General features: G+C 40.7%; 1 protein-coding gene across 2 annotated transcripts; it reads right to left on the bottom strand.

Annotated features, from left to right (window-relative positions):
* Positions 1 to 570: 570 nt before the first annotated feature.
* On the bottom strand, positions 571 to 25,758 carry LCA5 (lebercilin LCA5). Of its 2 annotated transcripts, XM_034766153.1 has the most exons (8): positions 25,636 to 25,758; positions 24,382 to 24,766; positions 20,453 to 20,982; positions 18,022 to 18,159; positions 15,573 to 15,669; positions 13,717 to 13,865; positions 7,063 to 7,201; positions 571 to 2,336 (listed from the first exon to the last, which is right to left on the bottom strand). In XM_034766153.1, the coding sequence occupies exons 2-8, from the start codon at positions 24,578 to 24,580 to the stop codon at positions 1,522 to 1,524; spliced, it is 2,067 nt and encodes a 688-aa protein (XP_034622044.1). In that variant the 5' UTR covers positions 24,581 to 24,766; positions 25,636 to 25,758; the 3' UTR covers positions 571 to 1,521. The 2 variants fall into 2 exon arrangements, with proteins under 2 accessions (XP_034622044.1, XP_034622045.1); XM_034766154.1 differs by lacking the exon at positions 25,636 to 25,758 and having other exon boundaries at positions 24,382 to 25,330.
* Between the last annotated feature and the right edge of the window lie 310 nt (positions 25,759 to 26,068).

Here is a 26,068-nt window from a genome sequence, read left to right as displayed (position 1 = left end):
CATGTGTCTGTGAAGGGAGAACAAGCAACAACTCCAAATTATAAGAATCTTCTATATTTAAGGCATTCCGGATCTCATTTATAGCATATTTGTCCCAATATGTCAGAGCACCTTCTCAGATTCTGCAATCACTCAACCTCAAATTCTATAAATCCATGCTATCAGTTTCAACAACTTTCTGCCGTCTCACACAATATTTAACAATGCGCACTATTCTCATCTCAATTTAAAAAAAAATGTTTGTATGACTTGGAGATAGTCAGATTTTGCAATATTTTTGGAATTTATTTTAAAATATACTGATACTTCCTCCTAACTCATCATTTAAATTCTCAGCAGTTCATATGTTTTATTTTCAGTGGAGAATCCAAACCCACTTCAATTAAGAGAGGTGTGACTATGGCATAGGTTTTCCCAGAACAGTATTTAAATGTGCCATGCAGGGCCGGCTCCAGGCACCAGCTTGCCAAGCAGGTGCTTGGGGCGGCCACTTTGGAGAGGGGCGGCAGGTCCAACTATTGGGTGGCAATTCGGCAGACAGTCCCTCACTCCCGCTCGGAGCGAAGGACCTCCCGCCGAATTGCTGCTGCAGATCGCGATTGTGGCTTTTTTTTTTTTTTTTTTGCGCTGCTTGGGGCGACAAAACCCCTGGAGCCGGCCCTGGTGCCATGCAAAGATAGCTTATAACAAAAAGGTTGATGGGGCCAGAACTCATGGCCTTCCAAACTGTAGGCTGAATTATCCTTCCTCCCCTCGTTATCTCTATTATCTTTAATCAAATTGGGAAAAGCAAACAAACAACCAAAACCCAGCAGCTATATATAGGATCTACATTAACTGCATTGAATCTGCTTTGAAGTGTTTGAACAGCCCAGTGGAATAATGACATTGCACAGCCTGGAGGAGACAAGGGTGTGGAAAGTATCATGGGACCTTTTCCACTGCCACAGGCAGAGGCTAGTGAGAAAAATGAGGCAGGTCATGTTTGGCTCTAGAAAAGCAGGTATAAGTGTTGCCCAACTACTTTCCCTCCCATCCAAATCCACGGAAGAGCATTAGTGGTAGCCTTTTGGAATACCACCAATTTGCCCTGGCAGTTGCACAGATTTGATAGTGGCAAATGCACATACAAAGAGTAGACTGGAAAATGAGTAGGGTAGAAATAGTATCATCTCCTGAATGAAGAAGTGAGCATATATCCAAACTCAGTTGCATTATATGGGAATCTGTTCAGGAAATTCCCTCAAGATTATTGGCTGCAACTCTTTATCTTCATGGACTGTATTAGGAAAGATACATTAAAAAAATATAACTGCACAAGGAGCCAGACTGGTTAGAGTAGGCCAGACCGATCTATCTGAATGTGCAGTGTATATTTCCTCAATACATATATTTATCTATTGAAATCATCCCTTCATAGGGCTTTTTAATATCTGAAACTTTACAAATCTGTATATAATAAATACTGTATTAAAATATTTGGATAGCATTTTCACACACAGGTTATATGAAAGGTGGTCATCACAGGATTACTTCTTCAATTTCATCTTCGAAAGAATCAACAGCCTTAACTGCTGGCCTGCTTGTTGTGTGCTGTAAACGGTGCCTATTTGGGTTAAAATTTCTTCCTTCACTGAAAAAAAAATCATCATCTTTAACTTTAACTTTATCTTTATTGCTTTTGCCCAGAGGAAGAGCACTGCCGGAATCATAGTCAGCTTCCAAAGGACTTGAGTCACTGCTTTTAGGTGGAGCGATGGTGTTGGCACTAGTTCCAAAAAGTTGCTCCATTAAATTAGACTTTTTCTCTTTCTTAGTATTGAAATCTGTATTTTCTTTAGTATTTTCTTCTAAGACAATACTTTTTTGATTAAGCCAACTTGGCCTCCCGGATCCTTTCCCAAAGGAAGGTACGTAACTACCAAATGTCAAATCATTACTTGAATCTGTGGTTCTAACATTTTGCCGCTTCTGTCCTTCTGCTTTTGTAGTAACATCATGGCTGTCATATACTGGAAATCCATTAAACAATTTTTCTGTGGTCTCTAAGAACTGGTAGGTTTTCTCATTTTTCTCTAAGGAGTCAGATTTTGATGCAGTATCTGTGAGGTGTGCTTGCGAAGCAAGTTTCATACTAATAGTGTTTTGAGTTTCTCTGTCAATTTTATACATTTTAGCCAGCAGCAACTCTTTTTTTTGTCGGTCTTCTAGTTTTTCAGTGTTGTATGTCTCATTTTCAATTTTATATATTTCTGACTCAATTCTTGCCTCTTCTTCTTTAGCCAATAAAAAGTTATTTTCTTTTTTCCTTCTGTCAAATTCTTCTTTTTTCCACTCTGCATGGAATTTTTTTAAAAGTTATTTGACATTTTCTAATATTTAAAGGAATTTTTATTTTTTTAAGTCATATACAAAAACAGAAATTCTTGCAACCAGCACTGGTTTATTTTTTAAAGAAGTCATTTTTCATAAACATAGTTACAATTAGACACAGGCTAAATCTGCTATCCTAACTTAAAACAACCAATTTTGTAGTGTAGTTGCATTATTCATCTCTTTTAGTAGTTTCATATTCTACTGATTTTATCCTTACCCTGTGTTTGAACAGAGCTGAATCATTGATTTTAATAACTCTGATTGACAGTGTGTTTTATATTTCTCTGTCAACATCACTGACTTCAAGACAACTTTGGAATACACTTGTTTTATGAAGTGCTACTGCAAAGCCAACCTGATAACAAAATACAAAATGAGTAGTAATTTTCAATGGTTTGTTTTTAAGTTTTCCTACAGTAGGGAGCAATTTAAAATATTACCTCTTCCTCACTTGTGTGTCTGCAGGCCATAGTGTGTGTTGAAAACACCTCTGCACAAGCTTTCTGTGCACTATCAAGTGAACATAAATGATTATTTGCAAAAACAGCACACTACACTTTTCACAGGTATAAATGGCTACATGAGGTGTAAGGAGGTGAAAATCAGGTCCTTCCACATATGAACTGTGTGACGTTGTGCAGTCTATATGGTTTTATAAAAACTTGATAATAAGTCAATATAATGTAACTGAGCTGGTTTTAGAGAAAATACGGTAATAAGTGAATGTAACGTAACTGGGATATGCTTCATGCAAAAGGTCTCTTGTAAGGTATCATTACAAAGCTTATAATCTACTGAGTATGATCATCTGATTTGTATAAATGTACCACTCTTGTATCTAAAACTAGAAATATAAAATGTAACTCTGAGGGCCTATTGTAATTGTGTAAAGTGTGGACCATTAATGATGGTTTGGAATCTTGATGACTCCCATTGTCTGCAGATGGCTGTATTTACCTGTGAGTCTTCCTGTATATGTGTGTGCTGGCAAGTGAGTAATGAAGTCTTGCAGTGACATGTGATCATGTCACCTGAACTGGAATCCATCTTTAACCTGGTGCTTTTCCAGTGAGGGGGGGTGGAAACCCAGAGAGACAAAGAGTTCCCGCCTTATGCAAAAGATATATAAAGGGGGGAAGAGAAGAGAGAGGGAGAGAAGCCATCATGAAGAATCCCCTAGCTACCACCTGAGCTGCAACAAGAGCTGTACCAGGGGAAAGAATTGTGCCCAGGCCTGGAAGGTGTCCAGTCTGAGAAAAACTTACTGAAGCATCTCTGAGGGTGAGATTATCTGTATTCAGTTTGATTAGGCATAGATTTGCGCATTTTATTTTATTTTGCTTGGTGACTTACTTTGTTCTGTCTGTTACTACTTTGAACCACTTAAATCCTACTGTCTGTATTTAATAAAATCACTTTTTATTTAGTAATTTACTCAGAGTATGTATTAATACCTGGGGGAGCAAACAACTGTGCATATCTCTCTATCAGTGTTATAGAGGGCGAACAATTTATGAGTTTGCCCTGCATAAGCTTTATGCAGGGTAAAACGGATTTATCTGGGTTTAGACCCCATTGGGAGTTGGGCATCTGAGTGCTAAAGACAAGCACGCTACTGCGAGCTGTTTTCAGGTAAACTTGCAGCTTTGGGACAAGTGATTCAGACCCTGGGTCTGTGTCTGGAGCCAGACGGGAGTGTCTGGCTCAGCAAGACAGGGTGCTGGAGTCCTGAGCTGGCAGGGAAAACAGAAGCAGGGGTAGTCTTTGCACATCGGGTGGCAGCTCCCAAGGGGGTTTCTGTGATCCAACCCGTCACAGTGGCGTAGTCGAGCAGGATCTGTGCACAGCTGATTGCTTTGAGATACTGGTAGTGATTTTAAGTGAGTTTTAAGTGTGGTGGCTGGAGAACAGACAAAGTGGTTACTGGTTTGTTATTTTCTGTTTGCTTATTTCGGGAAAGGGAAGTAGGGACAGAAAAGGAAGCAAAATAAGTAAGAATGAAGATCAAAAGAAGCTAAAACTACACAAGTTGCAAATTGCCCAGAAAGACTGAACAATGGGCGCTGGGAATGTCTCTGTTAACTAAGAAGCCCCTGAGCTGAGTGCATCTCAGTTTCAGTGAACTGCAGATGGGTGTGGCCCAACCTCTGTCTGTGCTGAAGCTGACTGGAGTGTCTAATTTAGCAAGACAGGAGTGGAGGGGTGCCTGTTCTGGCAGGAGGGTGTTCTCTGTGGTATCCCAGCTCATCAAGTGATGGTCTCAAGGGAAGACAAATGGAAATTGATGTACAATTTGCCTGGGGAAAGCCTGACCTGGAAAAAGAAAAGGCTGCCCACCAGCCTGGACTTAAGAGACAAAGCAATTAAGACCCAGAAGCATGACCTGGCTGTAATGGAGTGGAAGAGGTGCACAGAGACATGTATCCTGGAGCTGGAAGTTGGGGTCCTGGTGACTGCTGCGGTGGGAACAAACCCCAAGGACTCTAGCTGGAAGCAAACCCAACCTGAGTGAAAGGGGGGGGATTTTGCTGGCCAGCGAAAGGTCCCTCATAGCTGGAAGCTGTGAGCCTACAGCTGGGTCAGGGTCTCTTTCCCTTTTGGGGGACACAGGAGTGTCTGCCCCATAGGGGAGCCCAAAAACGAATTTTAGGTATACTGCCTCCGCCATGGTCAGTGTCCAAGTCTCTGGCAGTAAGTTCAGGAGGAGGCTGTGACGTTGTGCAGTCTATATGGTTTTATAAAAACTTGATAATAAGTCAATATAATGTAACTGAGATAGTTTTAGAGAAAATACGGTAATAAGTGAATGTAAGTAACTGGGATATGCCTCATGCAAAAGGTCTCTTGTAAGGTATCATTACAAAGCTTATAATCTACTGAGTGTGATCATCTGATTTGTATAAATGTACCACTCTTGTATCTAAAACTAGAAATATAAAATGTAACTCTGAGGGCCTATTGTAATTGTGTAAAGTGTGGACCATTAATGATGGTTTGGAATCTTGATGACTCCCATTGTCTGCAGATGGCTGTATTTACCTGTGAGTCTTCCTGTATATGTGTGTGCTGGCAAGTGAGTAATGAAGTCTTGCAGTGACATGTGATCATGTCACCTGAACTGGAATCCATCTTTAACCTGGTGCTTTTCCAGTGAGGGGGGGTGGAAACCCAGAGAGACAAAGAGTTCCCGCCTTATGCAAAAGATATATAAAGGGGGGAAGAGAACAGAGAGGGGGAGAAGCCATCATGAAGAATCCCCTAGCTACCACCTGAGCTGCAACAAGAGCTGTACCAGGGGAAAGAATTGTGCCCAGGCCTGGAAGGTGTCCAGTCTGAGAAAAACTTACTGAAGCATCTCTGAGGGTGAGATTATCTGTATTCAGTTTGATTAGGCATAGATTTGCGCATTTTATTTTATTTTGCTTGGTGACTTACTTTGTTCTGTCTGTTACTACTTTGAACCACTTAAATCCTACTGTCTGTATTTAATAAAATCACTTTTTATTTAGTAATTTACTCAGAGTATGTATTAATACCTGGGGGAGCAAACAACTGTGCATATCTCTCTATCAGTGTTATAGAGGGCGAACAATTTATGAGTTTGCCCTGCATAAGCTTTATGCAGGGTAAAACGGATTTATCTGGGTTTAGACCCCATTGGGAGTTGGGCATCTGAGTGCTAAAGACAAGCACGCTACTGCGAGCTGTTTTCAGGTAAACTTGCAGCTTTGGGACAAGTGATTCAGACCCTGGGTCTGTGTCTGGAGCCAGACGTGAGTGTCTGGCTCAGCAAGACAGGGTGCTGGAGTCCTGAGCTGGCAGGGAAAACAGAAGCAGGGGTAGTCTTTGCACATTGGGTGGCAGCTCCCAAGGGGGTTTCTGTGATCCAACCCGTCACAAACTGCATACACAATGGATTCAAGAGTTTGTGGCCAAGTGATTGTACGCACAAAGTTGCATGCACACACAAAAAGGCGATTTTCTGAATATTTACCCATTCAAAAAATAATTTTCCCGTCTGAATATAAAGTTTTAAGATAGGTTCAGATTTGAACAAGAACAACCTGATACATGTGTACAGAATGGATCCCCCCCAATCAGGAATCCTCTCTGAAGAGCTGGGATATGGACCTAGGTGGTGACAGCACTGACAACAATTTGTACTTGTACTGTACTTTATACCAAGCTTATGAAAACAAACTGCAACAGTTAATATTTTTCATCTATATATGGTATAGCATCTCCACTATGAAGGAGAAGTAAGCAGCTGAATTTCAGTGAGGAATGCTAGGGAAAAAAAATCTAATTTTTACAGTAAGGTGGACGAGAGTGCTAATATTAGGACTATTTTACCCCAAGACACCAGAGGGCAGATTCTTAGTCGGTGCAAACTGTCCATTGACTTTTTTCATGGATATTTTTTTCAGCTGTGGTTCTCCACAGTTGGTATTTGGCTTTGAAGCCTTGTCTTGGGGCAGTAACAGCAAGGCACAGGAAGGAGGTTACTTTGTATCCCTTAATATTTTCTGTTTTGACCTTGTTCATGTTAAATCATTTATTCTTTTTAGTGGTTTTCCTTTTCCAGAATCAATTTGTTGTTTTCAAGAGAAGTGTTATAGGCCTCATTTGATTGGTATTTTGTTTTGTCTAGATTTTCCAGCTTGGCAGTAGCTACAGTTTTCTTACCGTCACATAGTTTCTGGGCTCTCTCCTCTAAAGTCTGCAGTTCTTGGTCATGTTTCATTTTCTCCTCTCTCTCCCTGTTCCGTTCTTGACTTAGATGCTCTCCTTGTTCTTTCCATTCTTTTTTCTGAGTTTCCTGTTCCTGATGTAAATTGATAAAAGAAAGTGTGATAGAAAATTTTTGCAACAGCTTTTTTTGTTTATTGTTAAACACAAAGTCTTCTGAATCAGAATGATGTTAAGGACTTCAATGAAGCCACTCCAGTTTACCTCAGCTGGGGAAATGGCCCTAAAACATTTATCAGACCTAACATGGTCTTAGGTACTTGCAAATCATCAACTTGATTTTGTATCAGAGGGTCTTGTGGCACCTTTAAGACTAACAGAAGTACTGGGAGCATAAGCTTTCGTGGGTAAGAACCTCACTTCTTCAGATGCAAGCACTTCTTGCATCTGAAGAAGTGAGGTTCTTACCCACGAAAGCTTATGCTCCCAATACTTCTGTTAATCTTAAAGGTGCCACAGGACCTCTATTGCTTTTTACAGATTCAGACTAACACGGCTACCCCTCAGATACTTGATTTTGTATGGCATCTTTAATAGAAACTGCATCCTGTAATGCTTCATACTAAAATTTATTTGTTCTGTGTTTGTATAGTGCCTAGCACAATGAAGTCCTGGTCCATTGGCCGGGAATGGCGAACCCCGGACACTGGGAGCTGCGGGGGCAGTGCCTACAGACGGTCAACGTAAACAAAACGTATCGCGGCCTGCCAGCGGATTATCCTGATGGGCTGCGTGCCGAAGGTTGCCAACCCCGGCCAAGGCAGATCACCCAAATCTACTACATTTTAAAAGGACTCATGCACCAAAGATTATAGATAACGGAGAAGAAGATTTTAGAATTGAAGACCTAGGAATCAAACTGCAAACCCTGAAAAAGCTTCAGCTGTTATAGAAAACAGCAACACAGGCCTCCCAAGAGCACCACCCTAATGCTCTACCTGCTGAACTGATTCCCAGCTGTACAGAGAGACATATTCAAGATTTCAGTCCTGGTAATCAAAACTCCTCCTTGAAATTGATCCAAGCAACTTTAGGGAACCACTTCTCTTTCTGACATCATGACTTCCTAAATCATTACTTTCTTCTGAACTAACAGAATGGTTAACCACAAGGATAAAAACCTGTGCATGAGGAAACAAGGCTTTCCAAATATGGAATTTCCTTTGGGCAGAGATAAGAATGACCATGAATCTCAATGCTTCCTAAGCTAAAAGTTACACTTTTTTTAAAGCTTAGTTTCCCACAATTAGAAAGAAAATATTACCAATGTAGGGAGGGAAACAAACAGGAGATCCTTGTGGATATTTCACTTTTAAGAAAAGTCCAATGTATTCCATGATTCTACAGCTATTGAATTTACAGCAGACTTGGTAGTCTCTACCTTACTTAACGTACACCTTCTTGCAGCTCCTCTGTGCATAAGTTACAATTCTCGTACCCTTTAAACATTTGTACAGTGAGTGCAAGTAGATCTAAGGAGGTGAACTAATATCACCTTACACTTCACTTGAATTTTGGTCTTATGGCTCAAAAGTATTAAAAATCAGTGAGATACTATTTTATAATGAAGATGTTAACAGCAAAAAAACATTGGGATAAAGGTAACAGAAATATTTCACGCTTTACATAGGGGAGCAGGATTTGGACACTAGTGCAATGGGTCGAAACACTAAAATCCATGATTGTGGAAGAAGGCTGGAAGTTTTTGCGACCAGGGGCTGCTAACAGGGAGTTTCGCAAGGGAGTTCTCCAGGTGAAGGAGGAGCAATACAGCACCCTTGGGGTAAGTGACTGTCTGTAGTGTGTGTTTGTTTGTGTTTGGGGGTTACTTGCTGTGTGCTGAGCTTGTGTTTGTCAGTCTGTTTGTTTGTTTGAAGGACCGTGTGCTGTGGCTGGCAGTTGGAAGCTGTGAGCTTCAAAAGGAAGGTCTGAAAGCTAGAAGCCTCTGGTAATTGGCTCAGCCTTCATCAGTGGGTGGGGCATTCATACAGGCCAGGCCAGGGCTTTATAAAGCAGCGCACAAGTGACCAGGGAGCTTTTGCAAACAGGGGCTGCTAACAGGGAGTTTCTCAAGTGAGTTTGGGAAGGGGGCGAGGGTCCCTTGCCGGTTCTATCTGTTTTCCCTTATTCCCCTTAAAACCTATAAACCAACTACATTCAAAACTTCTTGCTTAAACAACCCTTTCAGCGGACAGAGGGCTGCAGACAAGGGAGTTTGACAGAGGGAGGCTTACGATGGTTAGGAAGACCCGCAACACCTGTGCCACCACTGCTTCTGTCTCCTCCACCTGCGCCTGTAGCCAGACAGAGCGCCTGAGCATGGATGCTTTTACCCAGATCCTGGTGTGGTTTTGCAGAGACTGTAACTTGCAATTTCCACTTACTGATATCCAGGCTGGGGGGACCATCCAATGTGAAAGGTGCGTGCTGGTGGAATCTCTGAGGCAGCAGGTGGGAGAGCTACAGGAGGAGGTGGCTAGGTTGAGGAGCATCCGAATCCACAAGCAATTCCTGGACAGTGTCCATGTGGAGACAGCTGAGGTAGCTGTCCCAGTACACAGGACTGCTGATACACCACTAGTGGAGGAGGAGATGGCTCAGGGTGGACACTGGCAGCTGGTTACTTCTGGCAGCAGGCAGTGCTCCACCCCTGCTCCGAACCCTCCCGCCGTGGTAATAGGTAACCATTATGCTCTTCTTGATACAGGAGAGAAGGAATTGCCCCCTACAGTAAAGGAGGAGAAGCTTTGTACCCCTAAGGCTGGGAGGTCTGCTGCCACCACTGCAAATAGGAAACGTAGGGTAGTGGTGGTCGGAGACTCTCTGCTGAGGGGGACGGAGGCGCCCATCTGTCGCCTTGACATTTCATCTCGGGAGGTATGCTGCCTGCCGGGGGCCCATATCCGAAATGTTACGGAGGCATTGTCGAGGATTAGCCAGCCCTCTGACTACTACCCCATGCTACTCCACCATGTGGGCACAAATGATACTGCGAGGTGTGACACTGAGCGGCTCAAGAGTGACTACAGGGTTCTGGGAGTACGGGTGAAGGAGTTTGGAGCGCAGGTGGTATTCTCTTTGATTCTTCCTGTCAAAGGTAGGGGCCCGGGCAGAGACAGATGCATCGTGGAGGTGAATGCCTGGCTGCGAAGATGGTGTCGCCAGGAGGGCTTTGGCTTCCTTGACCATGGGATGCTATTCGAGGAAGGACTGCTAGGCAGAGATGGCGTTCACCTTTCGAGGAGGGGAAAGCCCTATTTGGACACAGACTGGCTAACCTAGTGAGGAGGTCTTTAAACTAGGTTCGACGGGGACAGGTGGGCAAAGCCCACAGGTAAGTGGGGAACATGGAGACCTGGGAGATGGGTCGGAAACAAGAGGGAGTGTGGGCTATAATGGCAGAGAGAAAGGAGGGTCAGGGCAAAACTGGGAGGCAAGATCGAACCAGTATCTTAGATGCCTATATACAAATGCGAGAAGTATGGGTAATAAGCAGGAAGAACTGGAAGTGCTAATACAACCATGACATCGTTGGCATCACTGAAACTTGGTGGGATAATACACGTGATTGGAATGTTGGTGTGGATGGGTCCAGCTTGCTCAGGAAGGATAGACAGGGGAAAAAAGGAGGAGGTGTTGCCTTATATATTAAAAATGTACACACTTGGACTGAGGTGGAGATGGACATAGAAGACAGAAGTGTTGAGAGTCTCTGGGTTAGGCTAAAAGGGGTAAAAAACAAGGGTGATGTCATGCTAGGAGTCTACTACAGGCCAGCTAACCAGGTGGAAGAGGTGGATGAGGATTTTTTTTAAAACAACTAACAAAATCATCCAAAGCCCAAGATTTGGTAGTGATGGGGGACTTCAACTATCTAAATATAGGTTGGGAAAATAACATAGCGGGGCACAGACTATCCAACAAATTCTTGGACTGCATTGCAGACAACTTTTTATTTCAGAAGGTTGAAAAAGCTACTGGGGGGAAGCTGTTCTAGAATTGATTTTAACAAATAGGGAGGAACTCATTGAGAATTTGAAAGCAGAAGGCAGCTTGGGTGAAAGTGATCATGAAATCAGAGTTTTAAATTCTAAGGAAGGGTAGAAGGGAGAACAGCAAAATAGAGACAATGGATTTCAGGAAGGCAGATTTTGGGAAGCTCAGAGAGCTGATAGGTAAGGTCCCATGGGAATCAAGACTGAGGGGAAAAATGACTGAGGAGAGTTGGCAGTTTTTCAAAGGGACACTATTAAGGGCCCAAAAGCAAGCTATTCCGCTGGTTAGGAAAAATAGAAAATGTAGCAAAAGACCACCTTGGCTTAACCACGAGATCCTGCATGATCTAAAAAATAAAAAGGAAACTAGGACAGATTACAAAGGATGAATATAGGCAAACAACACAGGAATGCAGGGGCAAGATTAGAAAGGCAAAGGCACAAAATGAGCTCAAATTAGCTACGGGAATAAAGGGAAACAAGAAGACTTTTTATCAATACATTAGAAGCAAGAGGAAGACCAAAGACAGAGTGGGCCCATTGCTCAGTGAAGAGGGAGAAACAGTAACAGGAAACTTGGAAATGGCAGAGATGCTTAATGACTTCTTTGTTTCGGTCTTCACTGAGAAGTCTGAAGGAATGCCTAATCTAGTGAATGCTAATAGGAAGGGGGTAGGTTTAGCAGATAAAATAAAAAAAGAACAAGTTAAAAATCACTTAGAAAAGTTAGATGCCTGCAAGTCACCAGGGCCTGATGAAATGCATCCTAGAATACTCAAGGAGCTAATAGAGGAGGTATCTGAGCCTCTAGCTATTATCTTTGGAAAATCGTGGGAGACGGGAGAGATTCCAGAAGACTGGAAAAGGGCAAATATAGTGCCCATCTATAAAAAGGGAAATAAAAACAACCCAGGAAACTACAGACCAGTTAGTTTAACTTCTGTGCCAGGGAAGATAATGGAGCAAGTAATTAAGGAAATCATCTGCAAACACTCGGAAGATGGTAAGGTGATAGGGAATAGCCAGCATGGATTTGTAAAGAACAAATCGTGTCAAACCAATCGGATAGCTTTCTTTGATAGGATAACGAGCCTTGTGGATAAGGGAGAAGCTGTGGATGTGGTATACCTAGACTTTTGATACGGTCTCGCATGATATTCTTATCGATAAACTAGGCAAATACAATTTAGATGGGGCTACTATAAAGTGGGTGCATAACTGGCTGGATAACCGTACTCAGAGAGTTGTTATTAATGGTTCCCAATCCTGCTGGAAAGGCATAACAAGTGGGGTTCCACAGGGGTCTGTTTTGGGACTGGCTCTGTTCAATATTTTCATTAACGACTTAGATATTGGCATAGAAAGTACGCTTACTAAGTTTGCGGATGATACCAAACTGGGAGGGATTGCAACTGCTTTGGAGGACAGGGTCATAATTCAAAATGATCTGGACAAATGGTCTGAGGTAAACAGGATGAAGTTTAACAAAGACAAATACAAAGTGCTCCACTTAGGAAGGAACAATCAGTTTCACACATACAGAATGGGAAGAGACTGTCTAGGAAGGAGTACGGCAGAAAGGGATCTAGAGGTTATAGTTGACCACAAGCTAAATATGAGTCAATAGTGTGATGCTGTTACAAAAAAAGCAAACATGATTCTGGGATGTATTAACAGGTGTGTTGTGAGCAAGACATGAGAAGACATTCTTCCGCTTTACTCTGCACTGGTTAGGCCTCAACTGGAGTATTGTGTCCAGTTCTGGGCACCACATTTCAAGAAAGATGTGGAGTAATTGGAGAGGGTCCAGAGAAGAGCAACAAGAATGATTAAAGGTCTTGAGAACATGACCTATGAAGGCAGGCTGAAAGAATTGGGTTTGTTTAGTTTGGAAAAGAGAAGACTGAGAGGGGACATGATAGCAGTTTTCAGGTATCTAAAAGGGTGTCATAAGGAGGAGGGAGAAAACTTGTTCACCTCAGCCTCTAAGGATAGAACAAGAAGCAATGGGCTTAAACTGCAGCAAGGGAGGTTTAGGTTGGATATTAGGAAAAAATTCCTAACTGTGGTTAAACACTGGAATAAACTGCCTAGGGAGGTTGTGGAATCTCCATCTCTGGAGATATTTCAGAGTAGGTTAGATAAATGTCTATCAGGGATGGTCTAGACAGTATTTGGTCTTGCCATGAGGGCAGGGGACTGGACTCGATGACCTCTCGAGGTCCCTTCCAGTCCTAGAATCTATGAATAAGTTAAAAGTAAACCATAATTAAGGCTCAGCAAAAATACTGAGAACAAGAGACTGCTCAAATATCTAGACTAGAAATAGAGAAAGAGAAAGAAACCAAAATGTCAAATCAGTAGGGATTACAGTGAAATGATAAAAGGTAATAAAAGAAGCAGAGCAAGTTAATGATAGTCAACAGGATTCAGAGAACGTGAAATTTAAACAGGGTCATGTAAAACCGTAATTTGGTCTATCTGACAGCCTAATCATTTTCCTAAGATATGAGGATGTTTTTCCTAAAATATAAATTAGTCCTTAGGAAATTTAGCATCGTAGGTGGATTATTTTTGGAACTGTAAAATAACTCACCATTCTAAGAAGTGTCTCCTCTTCTTTCTGATCTGTTACATAAACAGAAACAAACTCTGGTGGTGGAGGAAATTCTATTGGTGAGAAGTACCCACTAGTCTGTACTCCTTTTGTAGTCTGGATTCCTTTTTTAGTATTCTGGCTAGTGGCTGTAATAAATATATACGAAAACAAAGCAAGTCACTTTTTTTTTTGTGTCATTCAAAATATTCCCAAATAAAAAGAACCCCAAAATTAAAAAAAAAAAAAAAAAAAAAAAAAATTGTCATCTTTGCTTCTCATGAATTTATACCTAGGAGTTAATAGTATTCCTATAACTTAGAAGAATACATAAAAGTATCCTGATCTACTGAGGATCAGCAGTTTTTTTTGTTTTGTTTTGTTTGTTTTTTTTTTAATTGTGGCTGATCTCTATTTAAGAAAAAAAGAAAAAGAAAATTATATATCCATTTTGATGAAATTTTGGAGCAAAAACAATTACTTGAAAGGACAAAAAATAAATCCACACAAAACAAAGTGTTACATGTTTCTGAAAGTATCTTAAAGTCAAAGTACACCGCTACCCCTATATAACGCTGTCCTCGGGAGCCAAAAAAATCTTACTGCGTTATAGGTGAAACCACGTTATATTGAACTTGCTTTTATCCGCTGGAGTGCGCAGCCCCGCTCCCCCGCCCCCGAGCACTGCTTTACTGCGTTATATCCGAATTCATGTTATATCGGGTCGTGTTATATCAGGGAAGAGGTGAACTTCATAATTAGGGCCAATGGGAACCTGTGGGAAATATTGCCAAATTCTAAGGAGCTTTCCCGAGATTCTGGGGAAGTGTTTGAAAAAGTCTGAAGATATGTTTAATATATCCACATAGTGCATTATTTAAATCTACTAAATTGTCTAAAAATATCCCCCTTGGATACTTTCCCCCCACAATCTGCCAATGGTCTAAATTTTGTCTATTTCCCCTCCTTCACTGGTGATCCTTCTAGAGAAGCAAAAAGACCAACTTTAATATTATAGGATAGTCTATTGCTAGCATTTTTGAGACTTGCAACCTTGTCTCCGTGGAATGACCTTTCAAATTAACCCAAGTACACTGGATGATGCAGAACAGCAGGATATTTCCATTAAAGGGATCAGCCATGAAATAGTTTAAAGTATTGACATCAAAGCCTGCTTAAAATGCCACAGAAAAGACTGCTTGCCTTACTCCTGGTGAGTAATCTTACTGATTCAGTAGGAGTGGATCTGGCCTTATATACACATGTAAAACAAGTTTTCAGTCTGCCTGCAGATTCAGGAAGATATCAGTACACTGATTTGCATTTGAAAAATTATCTTCAGTCAGATGGACTATACTACATTTTTCAATGCATACTTAAATTCTGCTCTACAAACTAGAATTAGCAAAAATCCAGAGAAACCCCTAAATCCAGACAGTCATGTGGAATGACAATGGTGCATATTTCCAGTGGGTCTAGTTATAATCAAGCTACCTGCTTGATCACTAGTTGTGATTTAATAGCAAACTATTTCTAAACAAAGCCCTTTCCCCCTCCCCTCCATGAACGTTTGGGATAAATGTAAACTGCTGAATGAGAGCAGACAGCCCTAGTTGTTTTGTTGGGGTATGGTGGCTTCATTGTACTATTATTAGGGGGACAGTCAAATAAATATTAAAATGCATGTCATTGGTTGTTTTGACTGCTGTGTTTTACAGAGAGTGAAGAACTCCACAGCCTGGGACAGGACCTGGAAGGGTCAAAATGAAACAAACACTTAATGGCTTGAACACTGAAAAAATAATAGAGTCTATTTGGTAGTAGCTTTTCTGTTTATATCCTTTTTTTAAAATTACCTTTTTTCCTTTGTGTAACATCTGTGTCTTTTTTAGGTGATGGCTTCAACATACGGTTAGCATATATATTTTTTGCATCAAGTTCTCTCTCTTTTTCCTGATAATGAATGAGGTAGAGACAGAGTTAAATTGATAAAGTTACATCAACTTATATTTAACAGCCATTGAAATAAATTGTGGCAAGGCTAAGCAACTATGTAGTTTAAAGGAAAATTATATATATTTTGTTCAGTCTTCATTGAATAAGGTCCTTGATTATTCAGCACAATGTTTAAAGAGAATGTTCTATTCTTTAAATCACATTTCTAGTACATGGTTTCCTCCCCTCTCAAAAATCAGCTGATTGCCAAAATACTCTCTCACATTTAGTATTGTATCTTTGAACTTAGCTAAGATAAAACTGAAGATCAAAATTTTCATACAAAGGTGCTTAAAATTTTAGAAATCTAAATTATAGATGCATGTGCCTACCATGTTAATTTTCTGTATTGTACTAAGTAAAAAAATAAAATAAAATAAAAAAATAACATTAGCATTACTACCTGCTAGTGGACCGGGCAGTAACTCTGACAAGCAGGATCCGCTATATTACAGCTTTGGCAGCATTGTCAGAATTGGCCCTGGGTGTATTGTTCAGAAAGAGAACATGGAAAATGCAAGTACAGTAACTCCTCGCTTAACTTTGTAGTTATGCTCCTGAAAAATGCTATTTTAAGCGAAACGATGTTAAGCGAATCCAATTTCCCCATAAGAATTAATGTAAATGGCGGGGTTAGGTTCCAGGGAAATTTTTTTTCACCAGACAAAAGACTATTTTTTCTATCTATCTATCCCAAGAGCAGCTCCAAGGCAGAGGGCAGGAGCAGCACATGGCAGTGGGGGGAGGGACACCTGAACTGCGGCAATTGATAGCCTGCTGGGTGGCTGCAGCACAGGGAACTTAGAGGAGCAGCGGGGAGCTGATGGGAGACTGTTGTTCCACCCTGGTTCCAAGCCCCCACCAGCTAGCTCCAACGGGCTGCTCTTTCTGCAAGCAGTGGACAAAGCAGGCAGCTGCCAAACAACGTTATAAGGGAGCATTGCACAACTTTAAACGAGCATGTTCTCTAATTGATCAGCAATGTAACAACGTTAATCGGGATGACTTTAAGTGAGGAGTTACTGTACCATAATTTGTGTGATGGTCAGCCTTGGGGATATAGGCCCTGTTTCAACAAAACAGTTAGTACATGCTTATGTAAGTAAGTATATGAGTAGTCCCTTTGACTTCAGTGCTTAAATATCTTGCTGAATTGGAGCCATAAAGAATATCTTTGGAGCAATGCAGAGATTAAAATTGATGCAGTTGTGAAAAAAATGCCATTTTTTTTGCCTTGAGCCATACATATACAATACAGGGATATATTCTTCTCACATGACTCTTACTAAAAAGAACATAGAAATAAATGTTGCCTAGCCAGGAATACTGACTTTAGTTAACAAACAAACAGTGCTGGGATTCTTCTGATCATGAATGTATTTTTCAAGGTATCCTAGTCTTCTTTAAAGAAACACTGTCAACTTAAGACCTATTTATTTGAAACTAGCAAGTTTATTTAACTTTACTGGTAGCACTTTAGATTACTGAAAATGAAAGTTTTAAAAATCCTATTTACTTTTCACATCACATGCCAGTTACTTTGAATTTCTCTCAGATTGGGCAGTTAACATTACTTAAATCAGTTTCACTTTTATATCCTCCCATGGTGTTCAGCGGTTTAATAACTTCTTCCAGTGGAACTAAAAGTCATGGAAACATTTCTATCAACCGTCGGTTTCGTGAAACCTTTTTACACAATCTACATTTTGGTCCAAATCTGAACTGACAGCTTCTCTTTCAGGAAGTACTGACTAAGGTAGTACTAAATAATACCATGCATTATGATTTTTAAAACAATGATTCTCATAGCCTAATTTTAGAACTTGTACGCCTAAAATGAGCAAGTAATTGCTTGTGCAGATAAAGTAACAATGCATGCCAATTGCCAGTGTGCATGTGCAATTACTCAGTCTATGTGCACAGCTACAGTAATTGCATATGCAATTTAGGCATATTAATTGCATGTACTTATTTGCAGGTATAATTTTAAAAACCCAGTCCTTAGTTTTCTGTACAGCTTACAGTTTAGCAGGGATTTCTGATTGTGTACTTGACCTATCCTTTTCCTACCTAATGCAAATAATAAATAAGGATGACTGACATTAACACATTCCCTTTCATACAGGTATTCGAGAATCAGAGTTTAGGAGATTAAATTTAAAAAGAGAGTGAACCCATATGGAGAAAAATAAAGTTAATTTTGCAAGGAATGATTAAAATAAACTTGAAATATTTCAATAATAAAGTACTCCCACAGCTAAAAATGCCTTCAAATGGCTGGATTTTAATATTACAGTACATGATTTTTACCTTTAGCTTTTGATTTAGTTGTTGAAGCTCTTCTTGAAGAGCTTTATTTTCTTCTTGGGCCTCATGTACCTTTTTTTTTGCAGATTGCAATTGTCGCTGGAAACTGCTGTTATTCAGCTCAAGGTTTTTCTCCAAATCCTGCAGTTCATATGATAATAGAATGTTTAAAAAAGCAACAATTTTTTAAAATAAACAAAATATATAAAAATACTATTTGAGGGTCAAACCTGACTCCGCCTCTAGTGTGGTACAGAGGCCATTTGACTTTGTGTCCACAGCAACTTGATCAAATCCAGATGTTAACCAGGGGGGCCAGCCACACCAGGTTTGGTTGGTGCCCAACCTCACCTCACCTACATACAGGGAGATAACTCTGAGGAGGCACTGGGCATTCACAATACCTCCCGGATTCTGTATGCTATTGGACACAGAGGCCATGTGACTCAGAGGGCTCTCAAACTGGCATATTAGAAATAAAAGAACATCCCCATGAAAACCTGGGATAAGAATAAGCAGGGGGAGGAGGAGAAGACATCCTCACAATGATTTCTCAACTTTCCTTTAACCATTTTTAGTGAAGGGTTAATTTTGGGGGACCTGTCCTTGTGATAGCTGTTTAACATGAACAGCATATGACGACACTGTGAGGAAGTAGAAAAATATCCAGAGTGCTTTTTAAGAAAAAAAAAAAAAATCACTTTTATCTCACATGGGATCACAAGTGCTAAAATGCCTTAATTATAAACCATAGAATCGTCGGACTGGTAGGGACCTCGAGAGGTCATCTTGTCCAGTCCCCTGCACGCAAGGCAGAATTAAGTATTATGTAGGCCACCCCGACAGCTGTTTGCAGGGCCGGCTCCAGGCACTAGCCTGGCAAGCAGGTGCTTGGGGCTGTCGCTCCGGAGGGGGACGGCAGGTCCAGCTATTCGGCGGTCATTCGGCGGACGGTCCCTCACTCCTGCTTGGAGCGAAGGACCTCCCGCCGAATTGCCGTTGCAGATCGTGGCTTTTTTTTTGGCTGCTTGGGGCGGAAATTACACAACCTCCCTAAGCACTGGAATGAATTGCCTAACTACCCTGACAGTTAGGAAGTTTTTCCTAATGTCCAACCTAAACCTCCCTTGCTGCAATTTAAGCCCACTGCTTCTTGTCCTATTCTCAGAGATTAACTAGAAGAATTTTTCTCCCTTCTTGTAACCTTTTCTGTACTTGGAAACAGTTATCATGTCCCCCCTTTCTCTTCTCCAGACTAAACAAACCCAGTTTTTCCAATCTTCCATCACAGGTCAAGTTTAATCATTTGTATTGATCTTTTATCTCTGGACTTTCTCCAATTTGTCCACATCTTTCCTGAAATGTGGTGCCCAGAACTGGAAAATATCTGGTTAGAGTATGGTAATATTACAGTGCAGAACTAATGCTGTTTGGGTTCCCAACTCTACATTTCCATACCTTGACATATTTGGATTTCACTTAGGTTAAATTTAAGTCTTGAATTTCCTAGGTTTATAATGCTTGGGATTTTTTTAAAATAATTATACCATCTCTGTAATTATTTTTACCTTAAATTTCCTATGTAGGCACTCAACCTTAACTCCATCTTAACACAGTCAAATATGAGTATAAATACCAGACAAAAACAAACACCACACACAATTGCTAGACACTTAAGTTACTCTTATAATGGTATAGGCCCAATATAAAAGTAGTTTTGACTTAAAAAGGGCTTTTTTTTTCTTTCCAATGGCTATATAGTTTTGCTGACTAGGATGCAAACATTATGCACAAAATTCCTAAAATAAATACCTACTATACAAGTATCTATACCATGAGATAACTTTGAACAAAATTATGATAATTCTTTGAGGCTGACTCCACAGCCAGCCTATACAGAATAACCAAACATTGCATGGATGCTGAGTTGTATTAGTTTTCAAGAGAATTTGTTTTAAAAATATAATTTATTTTGTAGAACTTCAGCATAATATCCTCTAAAATCCCAGAGGATGCTTCTCTTATTCACACTACCTAGTCAAGCAGCATAAACTAGATTATGAAAAATTAAATTAGCTGCATACCTTTCTGGAAGTTATTGCTAAATTGATTAGCATCTAGGTTAAAAATGCCAAGTCTATAATATAAAACACATAAGATAAAACATACCAATAAACAACATTATTAATAAACACATATATACAGTGTACTGCACAGATTGTAAAATGATTGTGCATAGTCATGTACAAACAATTTACGTGGTATTACTTATTTGCAATAGAAACCATTTTCCATTCACCCTACTGCTGTAAAATGGATAATACAAGTTAATGTATGACGCTCATACTGGAAAGAAGCATTCCTACTCAATTTGTTAAATTAAATTGTTAAATTAAAAAAATGTGGGTGGGGGAGGTGAGGAAAGTTGTCTCACCTTAATTCTTTTCTCACTCTCCTCCAGTCTGTTCTCTGCTGAGGCTAGCTTCTTTGCCAGTTCATCTCGTTCAGCTAAGTGCTTATCTTCAGAAAGCTTTTTCAGTTTTTGCAAAGAATTTTTTGTCCTGTACAGTTCATCCTCTGACTCTTTCAGTCTTCTCTCAGTTGTGCGTTCTCTCTCTTGAGATTTTCGTAAGCGCTCCCTTAATATTCTAATCTCATTGTTATGTCGAGCGAGGAGTTGAGAGATTTCATTTTCTGTATCTTCAAACTTATTCAAGGCTTTCTCCTGCCTGTACTGAAGCCTCTTCAGTGCCCTGTTTTCTTTCTGCAGCTCATCTAGTTTGATGTGGAGTTCAGTTACTTCATTCCGAAGCTCATTGATTTTTAGCAGTCTGGCAGAAAGAACCCTTTTTGTAACAAGATCTATATCTTTTGCAGGAGAATCCCTATTGAGGCTCTGGGAGCGAAAACCCCACCTTCTCCCTCTTTTGGCTGGTGCATATTTGGAAACTGGTTTCTTAGTGGCTTAAAAAAAAGCAGATTTTACTGTAAGGAACTCAGCAAAGCCCATTGCTATTTTTTTTTTTTCTATTTAAGCAGGCATCTTCCTTGAAATAAAGCCCTTCTTGCCTGAGAGATTTTTTTACAGTACCTACGTCATGGTGGTTTTCTTTAGAGAAATCAAACACAAAAATGTTTATTCTCATTTTCATCGCTACAAGATAGAGATTTATGCTTATGATACACTGCAAAGCTGTTATATACTTTGATTTTCTTCTTACTCTGACTTTGAAACCAATTATGCCGCTTGCAACCATCAGAATGAAATGATAAAGTAATCACTGTAGTAGTTATATTTTTGTTCATTAATTTCAGATTTCATTATAAGTGTTTTAAATAGAAATACTGTATCTGTACACATTTAAAATGGTGATCACCAGAGCTTCAGCTAGTTTTGTAGCAAGCATGCTGCAATTTTATTAGATACATTCAAAAGTACATATATAGTATTTCTGGAAACCTGCTACTGTACTTGCTATAAAGACGATGACAACAATGGGTTCATTGCAATTAGAAACAAAGTTCTAAACCCTATGAAAATTTGTTCTTCCCTGATAAATTTTAGTTCTGTCACATGTTATTTTCCAAGGAGCATCCTCATTTTAGTATTAATAGATACTAATCCCAATTAATTTAAAATATTATTTGTATGTGTTTCATATATACACAACATACAGATACTATTTTAAAGTGATTTGGGATTAGTGTAGGTATATATATAATTTTAATATATAAAAATACAATTAGTATATTTATACAAACACACACACACACACACACACACACAAATAAAAGCTTAGCTTTGGTCTTTTTGCATAGCTCAAACCATAATCATACTGCATAAGGCAAATAACCCATAGAAAAATTGTCATTTAGAGAACTGAACATATGCAGTTATTACTGAACTAATGCAAAATAGCCTTTAGAAGCAACATATCGGATACCATCCTATACCTGCCATTGCAGCTTCTGAATCATGAGACTGGTATACAGCAGAAACACACTACAGTACACAAATCAGGTATTAGCTAAGAGGGAGCATGCACTATTTTCCCTTTTGGCACTTACTGTATCTCCTCTATTCTACAGACAGCATTCAATGGCAAAACAGCAGCTTTTAAATCTTTTCTTAGTTTCCCCTAAGCATTTCACACACACACACTCATCCAATAATATTTCTATCTGATACTCAGTTTTCCATAGCTTGATCATATACAATACTCAGTTTTCCTTTCATATAGAGAGGATTTGGCATATTACATTCAGTTATGAAAGGGTTAGGTAATAATTATACCACAGGGCTACCCCCGCTGCTTCAACCTATTTAATGGGTTCAGATAAATCTACCAATATAGATTTTATTTTCCAATACATATCAAGCACTCCAGAGTCTCACATACGGTTTTGCACTTTTGACCATCTGTATAAATCTGGGAACGAAAGGTTGGTGTGGTGATCCTGCCGTTTCTGAAAGACACTTGACATGTATGCCTTCATGTCAACAGATACATTCAGTTTTTGCCACAAAACCTGAACAACCACCCTCTTTCCTCCACAACACATTGCAACAAAACCATGGCAATTTTGTTTCCCAGAGACCTACATGCGAAGCTAACATACAAACAGGCAGGGGGACTTGACACTCCTTAGCTCAGCTGAATTGAGCACCATGTCAGCACCAAATAGGTCAACAAAGAAAGAGGGGTTAAGGCCATGATCCATGGCATTTCATTGATTTGAGGCCTCATTATGATCTAGTCAGACCTCTTGCATAACAAAGGTCACAGAATTTCACCGAGTGATTCCTGCATCAAGCGCATTGTGACAAACACTGTACCACATGCACTATATTTGGGGACTATTTAAGAATGTTTGTGATACTATTGTATCACTCTGATAAAAAATTATCTGCGAAAGCAAGGAACTAAAAATCAGTGTGTGTGGGAGTGATTACTACAAATCCTGGGATAAGTAAACAACTTGAAAGAAGTACCACAGCTAGGGAAAATTGAGATTTTGATCCAATCAACAGACATGAACCTTTGTCCAAACCGTACTGAAAGGTTGGAGAGACAAGGGTCTGTACATGACTGAGGCAGGCTTAAGTATGTGTTTAGACCTTTTATTTTTTGTGTTTTCTCTGCATTGCTTTTGTCCTTAAATAAAAGTACTTTGCTTTGGAAGAGTTGTTTCATTATTTGCAACCACTTGCATATACTGTCCATAGCCCCTTTGAGAGAAAGCAAAGCACAGGTGCTGGATTCCAGTCAGGCCTGCGGGAATAATCACAGTGAAGTGCAGGGGGTTGCAGCCTAAAACCCCAGTCAGAAGGGAGAGGGATGCAGGTCTCTGCCTAGAGAGACGTGAAGGCGAGTCCTGAGACTTAAGAGGGCACTCCTTGAGCAGACCAGAGGGGTCAAAGAAACTGTGAGACTCATAACTTCTGGTTGAGATAGAGTATATCTTTTAGAAAGACAGGATATATTATAACTCAAACTGGAAGTTGTGTGCGATGGCTCAGCATAAGCAGCCAAAACTCAGTATAGAGGCTGTTCAGTCATTGTCCACCTTAGGAGCCCCAGAGCTAGTCTCTTCTCACTTCTTGCTGGATGGGGAGTAGGGTGACCAGATGTCCCAATTTTATAGGGACGGTCCCGATTTTTGGGGTCTTTTTCTTATATAGGCTCCTATTACCCCCGACTATCTATTCCAATTTTTCCACACCTGCTGTCTGGTCACCCTAGTGGGGAGTAAGTTCCATTACCTCCACAATCCCAGTCAGCAAAGCAGTTTATCCAGGGGATTGAGGTGGGGGTGTGTTGGTAAGGGAGATGGGAGTGGAATGAATTTTAACTTTGGAGAATAATCAGTTAAAGCACTTTTGTTTTTGAAGCTCCAAGGATGGAAATATGAATATTTCTTTTGAGAAAGAACACACTATATATAACTACAGTGGAAAGTCTAGTAAAACAGATATCCACAACAAAGATCTTTGGGACATTTTGTCTAAGAAATTATAAATATTCTTCCCTGGATTTAAGTATTATATATACACTGTATAACAAGGGTTTGCTTCAAGAAATAAGAACATAAGCAGATCTGAAGTTCTGTTGCAATTAGAGGATGGGACCAGGGCAGAATTCACTTGTCTTTTTATTTCTTGTCAAATAATAATAATAATAATAATAATCTAAAATTAAGTTTAGGAGAATGTTATAGACAAAGGCTCATTTCAGTTATCAAAATAAAAGTTACAGACCACTTACCAAACATAAAATAATTTATATTTTCTTCCCTCAAAGTTTAAAATACAGCTGACACTAGCAGACTCTTTCAGGGTGCCATGTTTTGTGATCTGCTTACCTTGGTAATGCACAAGGCTACTCAAAGTCTCTGTTTTGTGATCTTTTTTCCCATGGCTTGTAGACTGAGAGCTTAGTGTAAGTGATCGGTCAGAGGCATGAGATGCATTATCTTCATCTGAATAGTAGGAGTTGCTATTTTTATCACCATCCGATGTTCTGTCATGGTCAGAATCCAAGCTCCTTGTTCTTTCTCCCATTTCTCAAATCACAGCTGTTCTTCAGATTTTTCTCAAAGAATGTTCATTTTGGCAGGCAAGAACTTTTTAGTAGTTAGAGGTAAAACTGTTGACTCCTTTCCAAATCTTTTTTATCCTCATGTTCAGAACATGAGCTCTTGGCATTCATTTTAGCAAGCAGGGGCCATCATTCATAATGCATTTTTTCTACAACAATTAAAAAAAAGGAACTGAGAATATTTTAGTGGTTCAGCTTTTAGATTTCACACAGAAAACCTCCCAAAAAGGGCAAGATAATTCTGGATTCCCACGGTCTCATGCCAAACATGTCTGTGTATCAGCCTCGTCAATTATGTCAACAGGAATAGGTATCACTCTGGGAATTGCTCAATAGCCTTTTTGGGTATTGCACACAAAAACACCCTTCCCCACCACCCAAAACAATGAAATGGTGGATTTAAGCATTTCAGCATTCCACATTATAAAAAGTTATAAAGAGGTAATATTTGGACCACAAAACTGATGACAGAATTCTTAAAATTTAGACCCAGAGTTGAGGATCACAGGCTTTGGGGCATTTTGTTTTCATAGTAACACTCTGCAAGACTAATGCCAGACACAAAAATTAGTGAGGAGACCCTCTGTAAACAGTTGATGACCAGTAAATGCCGACCTAGGCCTGAAGAGTTCTAGGCACAGCAAAGGACAGACAGACGTGAAACACAAGGAAGTGGTTGTTATCCCAGCTAGTGACGGTGCTGATGGAAAATCAGCAGCCTTGACCCCCAAGCCCGTCCCTCCCCTCAAGCCCCCTTACCCCTCCTCCCCACTCCCAGCCCCCTCTCCTCAAGCACCCTCCCAAAACCCACTCCCAACCCCTCCCTCTTCCCCTCAAGCTCCCTCCCCCACACTCCCTCCACCCCACTCCCAGCCCTTCCCATCCCCCACACCCCATTCACCGACCCCCTCCCGCTCCACACTCCCAGCCCCTCCCCTATGACCCCCCCAATCCCAGCCCCCGCCCCTTGCAACGAAGCCGGGTCCATACGAGGCTCTGCCCAGCCCCCGCCCGGTACCTAGTGCCGCCGGCTCCACGCCGCATCCCCTCCCAAGCCGACCCCCCCAGGCGGTTGGCGGGCCTGGCCTGCGCTTAAAGGGGCCGCCGCCCGTCTCGGGATATTTACAGCGGGTTCCAGGGCAACGGGGCAAGGCGGGAGGCGGGGAATGGGCGGGGCGGGCAGCGGGATATGAAGCTACCCATTGACTGCCCGTCCTGCCAAATCAACAGTGCAGAGCCAGTCCCTGCTCCTGATTGGCTTCGGGGCGAGTGGAAGGCGCCCTTCCTATTGGCCGGGGGTTTGTGGAGGTTGCGCAAGGGGGGCTGCTGATTGGCTATTGTGCAAGAGCCTCGAAGTGTGAACTCTGGCCTTAATGGGAGGGGGAAGAAAAGGGCGCATGGCCGGGGAGGGGAAGCTGGGGCCGGGCAGGGACTAGGAGTCAAGTGCGACC

This window comes from Trachemys scripta, chromosome 3 (genome assembly GCF_013100865.1).
Source record: "Trachemys scripta elegans isolate TJP31775 chromosome 3, CAS_Tse_1.0, whole genome shotgun sequence".
Taxonomy (NCBI): Eukaryota; Metazoa; Chordata; order Testudines; family Emydidae; genus Trachemys; species Trachemys scripta.
The sequence above is the reverse complement of the archived record's forward strand: the minus strand, read 5'-3'. Positions and strand labels throughout refer to the sequence as shown.